This window comes from Muntiacus reevesi, chromosome 2 (genome assembly GCF_963930625.1).
Source record: "Muntiacus reevesi chromosome 2, mMunRee1.1, whole genome shotgun sequence".
NCBI classification, from domain to species: Eukaryota; Metazoa; Chordata; class Mammalia; order Artiodactyla; family Cervidae; genus Muntiacus; species Muntiacus reevesi.
The window spans coordinates 109,083,958-109,098,512 of NC_089250.1; the positions used below are offsets into that span (position 1 = coordinate 109,083,958).

Here is a 14,555-nt window from a genome sequence, read left to right on the forward strand (position 1 = left end):
TATAGTGTCCATAGCTGAATACTTTTTATGTAGTTGAAATTGGTATGTTGATTTAATTCTATTTATTAACAGTGCAAGACTGCCTTGTACTTGTGGAATTTTACATTATTTCATTTGATCCTCAGAACTGCCTGTGGAGTGGGCTTTTGTTTACGTGGGACATTTTTTTTGTGTTTTCAAATAAGAATGTGTGATTTTGGCTAAATATTCTAATTTAAAGTAATTTATTGCATGTGTTTGTAAGTTATTCTGTGATAAGTTATTGAGTATGGGATTAGAAGAAATGATCCAGTAGGTCCTTTTCACCTCTGAGTAGAAGAATAGTTGAATGAATGAATACATGTTAGTAGTACAAGAGGATCAAGGTGAATATTTGCTTTATGCATTTTGGGTACCTTTTTAAAATGATCTCCCACCTCCAAAAGACACCTGATTTCACTGATCAGGTCATCCATGTTATTAAACTAAATTATATTAAACTATTAATTACTGGTTATTAATGCCAGTGACATTTTAATTAACACCACTGTTTTATAGGGCTGTTTTCAAACAGTCTAGTTTGTCAAACAAATCCATTTGACTAGATGAATAAAAAATTTGTACATTACCTCATGCTTTTTCTTTGTGTTTCTTCCTATTCCTTTGGTTCGTCTGATTATTATTTTTTTCATTTAGCACAGTGCTTTGGTATTTTTTTTTCAGATGTTGAATCTGAAACTGTTGTCAGTGTCTTTTAATGGCAGTGTGTATAGGGTGAATAGTAAGGAAACAGAGGAGTTACAGAGATATAGCCATCTAAAGTAAAAGGTCCAGAACTTCTTTTTATTATGTTTTGTAGTCAGGAAATAATGAAGAACAAAGGCTTAATGCAGTGAGTGAATGAATGTGCTGCCCTTAATTGCCAATTTTAAAAGCTGGAAACTCTTGTCTATTTTCCATATAGGAAAAAAATGTGAATTTATCTCCATTTACATTCATTGAATTTGCATGTGATATTCTTCTGCTTGGTTCTGCCAGTGAGTTAACTCCATGTTCCTCCCCACAGGGTGGAGAATGCTTGTACCAAGCTTGTCCAAGCAGCCCAGATGCTTCAGTCAGACCCTTACTCAGTGCCTGCTCGAGATTATCTAATTGATGGGTCAAGAGGCATCCTCTCCGGCACATCAGACTTGCTCCTCACATTCGACGAGGCTGAGGTAAGGCACCCCGAGGCCCAAGCACACCTCTTCCTGACAAAAAGCCCAGTCATAATGATAATAATGGAGGATTGAGGATTGTTTAGGATGAGAAAACGTTGACCAGCTACACATCTGAATCACTGTGTTTTCTACTTAACGTTAACACAATTGATTGAATACTCTGAAATATATTTTCAGGTTCGTAAAATTATTAGAGTTTGCAAAGGAATTTTGGAATATCTTACAGTGGCAGAGGTGGTAGAAACTATGGAAGATTTGGTCACTTACACGAAGAATCTTGGACCAGGTTAGTCATATGCTACTTTTATAATAAAATGTTCTATGAATTGTCCTTGGTTGATCAAGAGGAAAGGGGCACTCCTGCCTGCTTTTTTTGTGGAAGGTAGGTAATGGTGCTTTGGATTTTTAGTTGTCTCTGCTCTCTTGATGGAGCTGACTCTGTGCTTCTACTGAAGAGAAATCATTGTCTCTGAAAGCTGAATCTGCTTTCTGCAAAGCCTGGCCCTGCCTAATGAACTGAACTAGACATTGCAAATGTTGCTGGAGAATGTAGGAAATACTTTTCTATTACTGCAATGCTTAAGGCCACCCTGAATCCTGACCCCTTCATTCCACATTATACAGCATTCCTTCACTGTCTACCAGCTGGCCTGAGCTCTCTGTGACCTCTTAGCTTGCTAATTAGCCCGCCTGCTATTATGGATTCATGCCCTTGCCCAAGACTGCATAATATAATCAGACCTAGAAGGAGAGAAGAGCTTCTGTAACTAAATCTCTGATTGTGTAGTCATCTGAGAATTAAATATTCAAAATACATGAACAGATACCAACTTTTGGTGTTATAGACATATAACATGAACTTGAGGCTCCTTAAAGTATAAATGAGATTAATGATAAGACATATTAGATGTTTAATTTGTTAGTATTAAGGATCACATATCATTTTATAAAATTCTTTTTTCTTATATAGAATGATATTTAATTAATAATATTTTCTAGAGATTCCAGTGCAGTCATTCTGTAAACTTAACGGCAGTTAAGAATTTCTCTGAGCTATCATTGAAGATCATTGAGAAATGTCTTTAGAGAAGTACCCTTTAAATTTGTTCCTAGCACTATGAAGAAATCTTATTTCTTCAGATGAGATCTAATGCAAAATCTCAACATATAAAAGACAAAAATGGAGCCAGTGTGGATCAAGCAGGGGTATCCCCACCTGTCTATCTCCTTTTGGGTACCCCTTGAGAATCTGTGAAATTACTTAAGAAATTTTAAGAGCAGTTTGAAAATCAAATTAGTAGAGGCTCACATAACACCCTTGAATAATAACCAAAGTAAACAAAAATTTCTAGCAGGCTAACTCTGAAATACCAGTTTGTTTCAAATGCTGTCATCACCATAATTACATTTATAACATTTTTTTTGTTTTGTTTTTTATTATGAAAGTGTGACCCTTCCTTATTTTGGGCAAATTGGAAAGTAGAGAAAAATTTAAAGATGTAAACAAAACATGTTATTGTAACTCTTAAGACTTTTTTCAGCTGCTAGATTCTCAGTACAGACACACCTCATTTTATTGTGCTTCACTTTCTTGTGTTTCACACATACTACATTCTTCCAAATTGAAGGTTTGTGGCAATCCTATCTCAAGCAAGTTATTTGGTGCCATTTTTCTATTTCATGTCTCTGTGTCATATTTTGGTAATTCTCACAATATTTAAAATTTTTTCATTATTATTATATTAGTTGTGGTGACCTGTGGTCACTGATATTTGATGTTACTATTGAAAAGTTCATAATTCATTGAAAGCTTAGATGATAGTTGGCATTTTTTTAGCAATAAAGTATTTTTAAATTAGGGTATGTACATTATGTTTTTAGACAGTGTTATTGCATTCTTAACAGACTACAGTATAGTGGAGATATAACTTTTATATTCTCTGGGAAACCCAAACATTCCTGTGACTCACTTTATTGTGATATTCACTTTGTTGCAGTGGTTTGGAACTGAATCCACAGTATCTTTGAGGCGTGCCTGTAGTAGGCTCACATGAGGTTCTTATACATATAGGCTCAGTGGCCAGGTACATGACATGAAAACTGGTATGGAAGCTAGGCAAGGTATTCTCCTGCTCACCACTTGTGAATTGTTTTTTTTCAAATATATATTTATTAATTTCAACAGTTTAAACGTATTTGTGAATGTATGTCAAATGTGTGAAAATTATGTCACATTTAGGATTTATATTTATTAAATTAATTTTAATGAGAAGAATACATTTGCTTTAAGTTAGAACTGTTCTGCAAAATTCAATGTGATAAATGATAGAGTTCAGTGATACTATGTGTGTTTAAATAAGTGGACAATTTGGATTTTCATAGTAATTCATAGTGGATATAGGCTCAGAAAGCCTGACTCTGGATTGTTTCACTGCTCACCCTGTACAATTTATTCCCTGTGCCCCAGGAATGACTAAGATGGCCAAGATGATTGACGAGAGGCAGCAGGAACTGACTCACCAGGAGCATCGAGTGATGTTGGTGAACTCAATGAACACTGTGAAGGAGTTGCTGCCAGTTCTCATTTCAGGTATTTTCTGTCTGTACTTTATCTTACAGAAGAAAAAAAAAGTGTTTATATGTTCTAAACTCTGGTGTTCATTTTCTTTTCTGTTTAGTTGCATGTCCTTCAGCCTGGGTAAAAATGCAGCTGGTTAGCTAAGAGCCAGATTCATTTTCTTTAATGCTCTCCTCCTGCTCTTTGTGTGACACTGCCCTCCTATTGCCTACTACTGTTCTCTTCATGTTCTAACAGGCTTCTGTTCTTCTCTAGGCGCTCTAGTTTTGGAAGTATGGATCTTGACCCCTTTATTTGTACTTGGGAAAAAAATTAGAAGCTGGAATAGATCTAGAACACTATATAGTAGAGAAGTGAGTCCACAGCCCTTTCCTAGCTCTTCACTATGTTGAAGAGCTGATGGTCTATACCAACTAGGATCACCTTCCCTTTGGGCAGAGCCCAGAAATGCAAACATGACGGCTGCTCTTTCAACTAGCAAAAGAGAATTGTGCTTATTAAGAGTCTAGTATGTATCAGATATCTCTAGTATATATCACATATCTTGTGGTTTATGTAAATTTTCTTAGTCAAGTTATATGTTAGTTGGTTTAACTCTTAAGAGGGTTTCTTTATTTTCAAAATCTTTTAAGGCATGTCACTGTAACCCCCCAGCTACTGCCTTCCTGCTTTGTCATTTTTCATGTAGTGACTAAAATAGGAGATGTGAGTGTAAGAGTTCAGAAAGCCCTTATATAAACTAGAAAATAAAAAATTGTAAATAAGAGTCTTAAAGTCTTCTCAAAAATATGTTTTTTGAGGCCAACTGTTCTATGTGGCAGAAAGGCTGTTGGGAAAAATCTTTCTAATTTGGGTAACTCAATAAAATGTTGATCTTTGTTTTTATAATTTTATTAGTTTATGAGAAGATATTTTCTTTTCCAATGTTTCGTTATTATTTTCTTCTTTACTTGTAGGGGTTAGATAGTCCTTCCTGTATGTTAAGAGAAATCATGGAAGATGAACTCAACCCTAGGATCTTCCACTGGGATTGAGGCAGCAGCATACTTTGGTTACAGTTTAACTGACTTTTTATCTTGTCCCATTAGGTTTGTGTTAGATGGGACCAGTGTTGGGCCTGAGATGTGACTCGGGATCTTCAGTACATGCATGTTAAATTAGTTCCCTGATGATGATGTGGTGATGCTCTTGTACCTTCAGTTTTCTTTACAGTGAAGGTTGCTGATATTGGAATTTTAATAGCAGACTGGCAGTGTTTATTTTCATATTCTTTTTAAGACCTTAGAAGCCCAAAACATGTTCAAAGTGTGAAGCATCTTGTGTGACTATTGTAATATAGCAAGATTACATAGAAACTTAGTTTCTGATCTTTTGCTTATTTTTAAAGCTATGAAGATTTTTGTAACAACTAAAAACTCCAAAAACCAAGGAATTGAAGAAGCTTTGAAAAATCGCAATTTTACTGTAGAAAAGATGAGCGCTGAAATTAATGAGATCATTCGTGTATTACAACTCACTTCCTGGGACGAAGATGCCTGGGCCAGCAAGGTAGGTGATATTGGGGAAGAAATAAGCAAAATCCTCAGTTCTCCCCTCTTGGGGGTGTGATTGTCTCACATTTTATCTTGTAATTTTGTGCAGCATTAGACTACTTAGATATTATGAAAGTAATTTCTTCTTTATTTTTATTTCATGAATTACTTGCTGCTTTTGCACTTTTCCTTTGTTTTCAGGTAGAACAAATAAATAGGTATGTGGGGTGAATGTTGGTTGAAAGCTGAGATGTGTAGCTTTTCTATCAAACCGGAGTCTCATTTATTGAGTTGGTGGAGGAGTTCTGCTGTGGTGTATACTCCCCTGGGTAGGAGCCCTGCCTTTCACGTGGGTGGTTGTTGCTAGGTTACTAAGTAAGACACAGAATATACCTATGGCTGAATTTTATGGAAAACTTTTCTTAATCAGCTTTTGACCCAGAGAAATCTACAGAAGAAAATGTAGGCATTTCTAGGTGTGTCCCTTTATCATTCCATTTTCCCTAAAGAAAGCTTCACTGAAATATTAGTTTTCACATTGTCTGTTAGTTTGAGGGGTCCCTTTCCCCTTGGTCTATAATTTCCTGTTGGACTCCACAAGGGCTGGTGGATTCCTCCTGGACCCCAGCAGCAGGGGTTTGAGGTGCTGCTGCTCTGGTCTGCTTCTCCATGTTTAGAGATCGGAAACAGAGACACTTCTGTTATCGGAGCCCAAGAGCAGGCAGTGGGGGAACCCACTGTCTCTAGGACCCAGCTTCCCCTACCATGTGGACCCAAATGTTATCTCCAGGGCCACCCAGCAGGCTGGTAGCAGACTGCAGAGGGGATTTTGTTGTATGGTTTCCACTGGGTGTCCAGTAGGGCTCTGTTTGTCCTCTAGGACACCTGAAAGTTAAGGTTGAAGCTGGGCCTAAAATGACCAATTCTGTCTCTTTTGTTGCCCAGGAAGTTAAACTAAATGTGTAGGAGAAATTAGTTAGATTATCTTAACCATGGATTTGTTTTCAGAGGCATGAAATTATTGAACAAGTCCTGAGACTATATTTTAAGCCCATATGGTAAAATCATATAAAGTCTTTGATATTTTACTTAATTTTGCTTTTGCATGTTTGACAACTTTTCACTTCCCTGTTATGACTTCTTTATGCATCTTTTTTTTGTTCTCTTGTTTGTTTTACTCTTTTTCTCACGTTTAGAAGGTAAGCTTTCTCTTGCCCTCTAGTTTCTTTCTTGCTTAAAAAGAGAAAAAGCATGTCTGTGAGGTTTTCTTGTGCTGTGTGCCATGCCTTATTCCGTGTGCCGGTGTGTAACACTGTGCTCGATTATGCGTCAGAATGTGACTTAATATGGGACTTGGGGCTGTGCTGGGCAGACTGTTTAGCTCAAAAGGAGCTGTTTTTGGGGGGGGGAACCAAGAGGAAAGACATTAGTATGGGATGTCAGGCTTTCTATATTTGGTGGGTGCTTTCCTCTCTTTGGGGACTTCCCTGGTGGCTCAGTGGTAAAGGATCCCCCTACCAGTTCAGGAGATGTGGGTTCAGTCCCTGGGTTGGGAAGATCTCCTGGGGAAGGAAATGGCAATCCACTCCAATATTCTTGCCTGGGAAATCTCATAGACAGAGGAGCCTGGTGGGCCATAATCCATGGGGTCACAAAGAGTTGGACACGACTGAGCAACTAAACAATTCCTCTCGTTGAGCAGTCTCCTGGGAACTGCTTTGACCTGGTCATTTTCGCTGACTTCTTTTGAGGGGCAGATTTCCCCATGTGGGTGACCCCTAAGTTATCTGTGGATCCTGCTCTTAGCAAAGGAAACCTCCAGCTGATGCCATCTCTGTATTTGTCTCTTGTGCCAGTTTCCTTTACAGGCTCTGGAATTTGGCTTTTGGAGATGGCATCATTGAGGTTTTAAGCCATAATGAAAATAGGTAGGCTAGAGAGTCTCAATGAGGCACCTGTCCTTCACAGTAATCCAAGCCTGCAGAATCAAAAGGAAAAAGTCAGGTGTACCACAAGTTTTTCCTAACTTCAGTCCCTGGCTCACTGCATGTTCTGCTGTCTGAGCTGTGAATCAGCCATCATTCCCCATGACCTCATGTTCTCCTAACCTAATCTCTTTCCTTATTCTCTCCCCTTTGCTTCTAGCAGATGAGAAATAGTAAAAAATGAGGAGCAGGCACTGCAACCATCATGTTTCTATTTTCAGAGGGGAAAAGTCATCCATCAATTAGTAAATAAGTCACTGAGCTTTACTTTGTGAAAGTCTGAAAGCTGCTTCTTTAAAGACCAAAACCAAAACTGTGATCAGTTGAGGTTTTCAGGAGGAAGATTAGGCACTTGGGGGCATATACGAGGGACATAGACCTGGTTCCCACTGTGTACAGTCTAATAGCCATCTCAGTTTTATGCTGATCTGGAAGGAATCAGACTGTTAGGATACTGTAAAACTATCAGAATAAAAGGAAATAAATAAAATTAGCTCAGCCAAAAGAAGCTTAAGTACAAAATGACATCAGAATGAGCAATGAATATTTATTTTTTAACTTCCTTTTGCTTTTGTTATACATTTACCTGATTCAAAAATCAAAATGCTATAAAAAGATATATATGACATAGCTAACTCTCATTCCAGTCCCTTTCCACTCTATCTCCCTTACCCCCTAAGAGTAATTGTTTTTATTAGTTGCAAGAATATTTAGAAAAAAATTTTACCCTGAAAATGGAAATCAGTAACTAGGGTTTTAATTATTTTTCAGTTCAGTAGCATTATGCATCTTTCATTGCTCACCTGTAAGCAGTGAATTAATCAGACCCTGTGTCTGTCTGTGACCCCTGGGTTCCCATTCTGTTTAATACATGCAATATTTTTACCTCCTCTCACCCCCTACCAATAAAGAATTAACTTTGTCTTACCATACTTGTTTCATGCCTCCCTATTGGTGCAGTTTTCTCCTGGAAAGTGATGATTCCTCTAGAAAAGTGGGGGAAGAAAGTAAGTGGAAAAAATTCTTGGTAAAAGTGCGTCTTGCCAAATAAATTAAGATTTTAAAGAGGCAATGCAATAGCTGACTATTTTATGTTTTATACCTACATGCAGATGGCAGATTTGCAAATTTAAAAGTACTTTGACTTTAAACTCTTCCTTTTATTTTGAAAATAAAAAATTTCCCCTCCTTAAATCAACAATCATAATGATTATTAAAAACTAGTTTAGCATTTTTTCTGAGAATACATTATGAGACAAAAAAAAATGTAGAGATTAAACAGAATTGACATTTTACCCTTTGTAAATTTAGCAACATATATTAATCTTTTTTTGGTGTTTATATTACTTGTATTTTGATGCATGTTGAGAATAAAAAGGAAGTGAGAAAAAATTTAAAAACGTTTCATTACTGAGAATTTTTGAACCCTATGAGGTGTTCCTGTAACTGCACCCTGAGTCAGTTATTCAGAATTTGTCCCTGTGGTGTATCTCCTCCCACTGTAGGCCTAGGTTGGTGATGGGTAAATGGTAGTGAGTGACTCAGATGTCTTTGTGCAGATTAGAGTACCAAAGAAGGAAATACCGCTTAGAACATGTGCTCCTATAATACTTTTCCTTGCTGCAGATCATTGGGGTTTAAGTGTTGATTTTTATTTCAATTTTGAAAAAATAAGGTTATATATTAACTTTTTATGAGTCTTTTAATGTGATGCAATATTAGTATTCTAGTATGCAGCTAACACAACAAAGGATTTATCTCTTAGGGTCTGAGATAAATAGTTAATTTAAGCGTTTATATATCTTACCCTCTCCCCCAACCAAAGGAGAAAAGCCCACCATGTTAAATTGGCATTTCCCTTCTGATCCAAGTGCTCTTTTAGTTGATAACTGATTGTGTGCACATAGGTGGTGCAGAATTGTAGCACTGAGAAGGTATTCTTAGAGATGAAGAACTGATGCCTGGGAGGCTTGCCTGGAGGTTCAGGGCTAGACAACTTTCTCTCCATGGTTAAATGTAGTTTACAAGATTTTGTGTTACTGCCCAATTTAACTTTCCAAAAACATCTTTGTTTAAAATATGGATTTGGGGTTAGAAATGTGGTCAGAAATGGAATGGAGTGGGAAAGGTGGGGACAGGAGGTGTTAGTGGAAAAAGGAGAGTAGGTTGGGCAGTGAATGAGAGGGGGTCCTTAGTCCCGTGTTTGAAATTTTCAAGAGCATGGGATTGCAGGAACTCACTTTCCCTGCCACACTTCCTCTTGACTGTTTGTGGGAGGAACTCAGTGGTTCTTGGTATTAATATTATTCAGTGTTCTTTAGGTCTAACTCTGTATTAAATTTCAGAAGTGTTTCAGTTCCTGGGAAAGCATGGAAAAAGAAGTCTTTTAGGTTGTCCTTCTGACTTTCAGTATCTGTGGCAGAGTTTCAAGGAGCTGTGTTTCTTTTCATTTAAAACCTGAACTCCTGAGAGTTTTACAATAAAAGGAACCGGAGCAGGAGGGGCCAGAACCCTGCCAGCTGTCCCCAGAGCTGCACAACTATTTCTACTCTTTTTTATATTCACTTAAAAAAAAAAAAAAACCTCAACAACAACAACAAACAGAGAAGAGCTTGGTGAAGACTCGTCTCTTTCCCAAATTTTAGATATTATAGAGAAAAGTACTTAGTGAAGGTGCAGTTTTTTTCTCTTCTATTTCATATCCAGAGTGTACTCTGGGTACTTAGACCTACACGGCAAGGTTTAACTAAAAGCTCTGTGGTACATAATGTAGTTGGCCGCAGAGTTATGGTTATTTTCATCCTTTATAAATATCTCAAAATTGCTTCTTAGTCCTAGTTGAATTTGTTTATATTATATCTAGTGTTAGTATACTTCTATTGTTGCTTATGTCAGAATTCTGTTACTTCCATAATAAACACTCCCCTTCAAAAGAAATTCTTATGACATTCTTAGGACACCAAAATGTTTGTTCCTATAGACATTTTTGCTTTTAATGTGGTTGGCCAAAAAGTTTGTTGGGTACTCAAACAAACTTTTTGGTCACCCCAATAGATATTACATTTAAATGTATTGTGTTTAAATGGCTATTTACAACTCGTCTTATTCCAGAAAGAATTTAATGTGGCCCTCCCAGTGACTGTTTTAAATCTCCAAAATTGTCTAAAATTTATTCTGTTAAAAATTTTGCTAACTAATTGAATTTCCCAGTTTAAAAATGCATCTTCATTGCATATTTGCCATTGATTCTTTTTAGGAGAAAATAATAGTAATTACAAGAAATAATGTTAACTTCTTCATATTGTCACATCTCCTCAGGACCAAATTAGTCACATCCTTAGAGTCAGATTCTTTCCTTGAAGTGTGGTAGCCATCCTTTATTAGTGAGAGAAAAAACAGTGACTTTTGAGAATACTGAATGCTGAGCAAAACTGGTTTTTCTATTGGGTTTCAAATCATTTTTGGGCAGTGGTGAGTAAAAACAGTTATTTAGGTTAGTAAGAGTTATGAATTTGATTTATAGAGCTAATTTTCTGGGCAGTGGCAGTATTAACCAATCCAAAATTGGCAAAGCAAAAGATTTGCTGATTACTGTAAAAGGTTAGTGGAATCTTTGACAACTCTCTTTGGTAAAAGAAAAAAAATTCTTGAATTTCATCTAACAGAAAATAATGAGATTTGAGATCAAATGGGTCTTCTAGGACTGAGCCCCTTAATTTAAAATTGAAGTTAAATGAAGCAATGAGGGAAAAAATGGCTAAAGTAGAACCTAACATGCAAGAAATGCTCAATTAAGGTTAGTTTTCTAACTAATATCTATTAATGCTAGAGTAGACCCTAGAAAATTTCTGATCTTTGTTTCTTCTTAAATTTAGATTCTGAAATATAATAAATATCTATTGAATTTTTCACTGAATATATATGTATATTAGAGAAATGGTTATTAAGAGATTTTAAATTAAGTATTTTTACATGACTTCAGTTTTTCCTCTTCAGCATGTGCACAGTATTTCCTAGGTGAGAGATTGTGAATTTTTAAAAAATCTGTATCTAGACAGTCCTATAACTTGTATTAGACCCTGGAGGCTATCTAGCTCTGAGGTTGGGTATTGCCTGAGACTATCTTTAAAACAATATTAATTTGGGCCTTGCTAATTTGGAATTAAGTTGACTTTTGAAGGCAAGGTTTGCTGTACAGAGTGATTAGAACAAGATGGAGGAGGAACAAATATTTGAGAATCAAAGCACTTAAATGCCACTTGTCTACTTGCACTAAATACAAATGGATTTTAAAATAGATCCTCCTTCAACTCAGTCTTTTGTTGATAGATAGCTATCATAGTTTCATACACCTCAATAATAAAAATATCTTATTTCCATTTTTTCAGTAATTTGGTTCACTTCTTTTTAGTTGCTGTGGATGAGAATTTGTTATTTAGAGCCTGAGGTAGACAAGTTTATAACAGGAGAACGGTCTGTATCTGTTTAGATGGGGAAAGAGGGAATCCAAAGCTGAGAGGTCTATAATTTGACTGAGTACTCTGGAAAAGCTGGAGTCAGGCTGCTGAAACCCTAAGCCTGATTATGAATGCTCCCTGTACTTACTGGTGCTAGTGCTGGGTTTTGTTTGCGTTTAAAGTGGGGATGCTCCTAGTGCCCCCAAGTGGAAAACTGATGGCACCACACCTTTAAGAACCCCAATTTACAACAGTGGAAATTGAAAAAAGGTGGGGATTTAAGACATTCCCTAGAGTTTCAGAGGGTAATTCTGTACTTTGATGGATGGACTCTGTAACAGCCAGTTCCCTGAATGTTAATAAAAGAGACAGAGACTGACTTTTAAGGTGTTAGAGACTTAAGAGATGGCCAGTCGTTCAGTTGTGAGAATGGGTTCATACATTTTTGTTATATTGTTTTCTGTATTTTTATTTGCTTAAAAAACCCTATTAAAATATGTGTATATTTTAAAAGTGATTAGTCTGTTTAGACGTCTCATGGTATATCCTGGGAGGTTTTATGCTAGTCACTGTGAATCCTGATTGTAAACAATAGATTGAGACCCCCTTATTCTATCCTGCCTCTTACTTCCAGGTTAGGGATGGTAAGGGAACTAAGGATGAGGAGTGGCAGAGAAGGCTGAATGTATTTCTTTCTTGTGATACATTCAGTAGTTTATTTGTGGAATTAAAACTAAATTGCTAGATTAAAATTTTCAGTTTTCTTCTAACCAGTAATTTCAGGTTCCTCGGGTTAATTAAACATAGTGAAATATCATCCAGTGTGTATATTTCAAAACAAGATGTAAGAGAAACTGTGATTTGTGGCACCACATCCTAATGAGGCTTCTCTGAAGCCAGGAAGGCTTTGGCAGGGCTGCAGTATCTGAATGTTGACTAGTAGAAAGGCTGATAATGAGGCATGTGACAAAACGGCTTTTTCCTGCTGACGATATTAAACTGCTTTGTCTTGAGCAGTTTTACAAGTTTTCACAGTTAAGCAATAGCGAGACCAGAAAATAGAATTAACTGAAGATTTGCATGCAAGATGTTGCATTCTGACAGAAATAAGCATTATGGTGTGATGAGAATATTTTTAAGGCTGTTGTAGGACTACTGTAGCTATTGTATGTTAATGGTGTAACTTCTTCTCTGTCTTACTTTGTATCATGGTATCTCAGTTTTTGCAAAGAAAATAATTGATACTTTTCTTCAAAAGGACACTGAAGCCATGAAGAGAGCATTGGCCTCCATAGACTCCAAACTGAACCAGGCTAAAGGTTGGCTCCGTGATCCCAATGCCTCCCCAGGTAACCCTCTGGTTTTACTTTTCTGGTAGATACATCAAAAAGCTAAAACCAGGCAAAAAGAAAATGAAGGAAAAAAAAAAAAAAGAATTTATTCCATAATCTCATAATTCTGAGATAACTACTGCAACATTTAGGGGCATATGCGATTCTCTGATAGTTTTGACTGATTGAAGCATTTCTGGTCCTTACAAGGATGAAGGGCATGAATTAATAACCCTTCATCACAGAGGAATAAACCAAAGTGAACTGGGCATTCTTTGCCAGATTATTGGTTCACCCTTTCCCTGAATCAGAAAGGTAATTATTTTGAATGAAAGCTCTTCTTTTCTAGTTCCCATTGGGCAGATTTCCATTTATGCCAACAGAATACTTAATTAAGCAGATGAAATGATGATGCTAATAAGAATTGGGAAGCAAAGTTGACTTGTATAAAGATAAGACCCAAATAGGTATTGAGCTAGGCTTTATGGATTTCCTAATCTAATATTTATTCAGTTTTAGATTAATATTTGAATGAATGTATAAAGCCTAATAGAGTTTGGAGGTGTTAAGTACTATTAAATTGTTAGAGCCTACTTTCATCTCATCCGTATGCTTACCACAAGCTGCTTATTATCTCCAGCTGTCTATGGTTCCAAGGATCTTTTTCAGCAGTCTCTGTGGTTGAAACCTCACCCTACGGTTTAGGGGCACTGCTTGGCTGTTAACTATCAGATGTATTGCCTTCTACTCACTAGTCATTTAAAATCATCCTTTGCTTCATGAATGAAATGACTTGTAAAGCATCCTCTCTAAATAATTAATAGATCTATAATGTAGATATTGAATCTCTCTCTCTCTCTCTTTTTTTCCTTCTGGCTGCCCCTGGCTTTTGGGATCTCAGTTCCCCAGCCAGGGATTGAACTCAGGCCAAGGCAATGAAAGCCCAACATCCTAACCACTAGGCCATCAGGGCACTCCCTTGAATATCTCTTTATTTTAGGTGATGCTGGTGAACAGGCCATCAGGCAGATCTTAGATGAAGCTGGAAAAGTTGGTGAACTCTGTGCAGGCAAAGAACGCAGGGAGATCCTGGGAACCTGCAAAATGCTAGGGCAGATGACTGACCAAGTGGCTGACCTCCGAGCCAGGTAAAGTTCCTCTGCTCTCGCCAGAGTACTGGTGCTGACAATTGGGATCTTGCTTCTGATGGAGTGATTCAGAAGCAAGTTTCTGTGAATTTTACTGAGTTCTCTTTGGCTGATAGATAACACAGGTATTATATTCTATGAATTCTTTGGGATTGGAGTGAATTTTCCTTTTGATGAACTTTTAAAATATGTAGATGCCTTGTAGTGAAGTTGAAGCTGAAATAGAAATATATTTTTTTAGTTTCTAGTCATAGGCTTATGAAAAACAAGGTATAGCGGATAGATATCTTTGATGAAGGATGATGGCAAGAATAAGAAACATAAA

General features: G+C 36.8%; 1 protein-coding gene across 2 annotated transcripts in view; it reads left to right on the forward strand.

Moving 5' to 3' along the window:
• VCL (vinculin) overlaps positions 1 to 14,555 on the forward strand; it is a 109,019-nt gene that overhangs the window by 64,650 nt on the left and 29,814 nt on the right. For both annotated transcript variants that reach the window (XM_065922658.1, XM_065922657.1), the window contains exons 3-8: positions 1,046 to 1,196; positions 1,377 to 1,485; positions 3,667 to 3,789; positions 5,165 to 5,325; positions 13,010 to 13,100; positions 14,083 to 14,230. In XM_065922658.1, the coding sequence (XP_065778730.1) occupies positions 1,046 to 1,196; positions 1,377 to 1,485; positions 3,667 to 3,789; positions 5,165 to 5,325; positions 13,010 to 13,100; positions 14,083 to 14,230 (783 nt within the window). The remainder of the gene's footprint in view (positions 1 to 1,045; positions 1,197 to 1,376; positions 1,486 to 3,666; positions 3,790 to 5,164; positions 5,326 to 13,009; positions 13,101 to 14,082; positions 14,231 to 14,555) is intronic.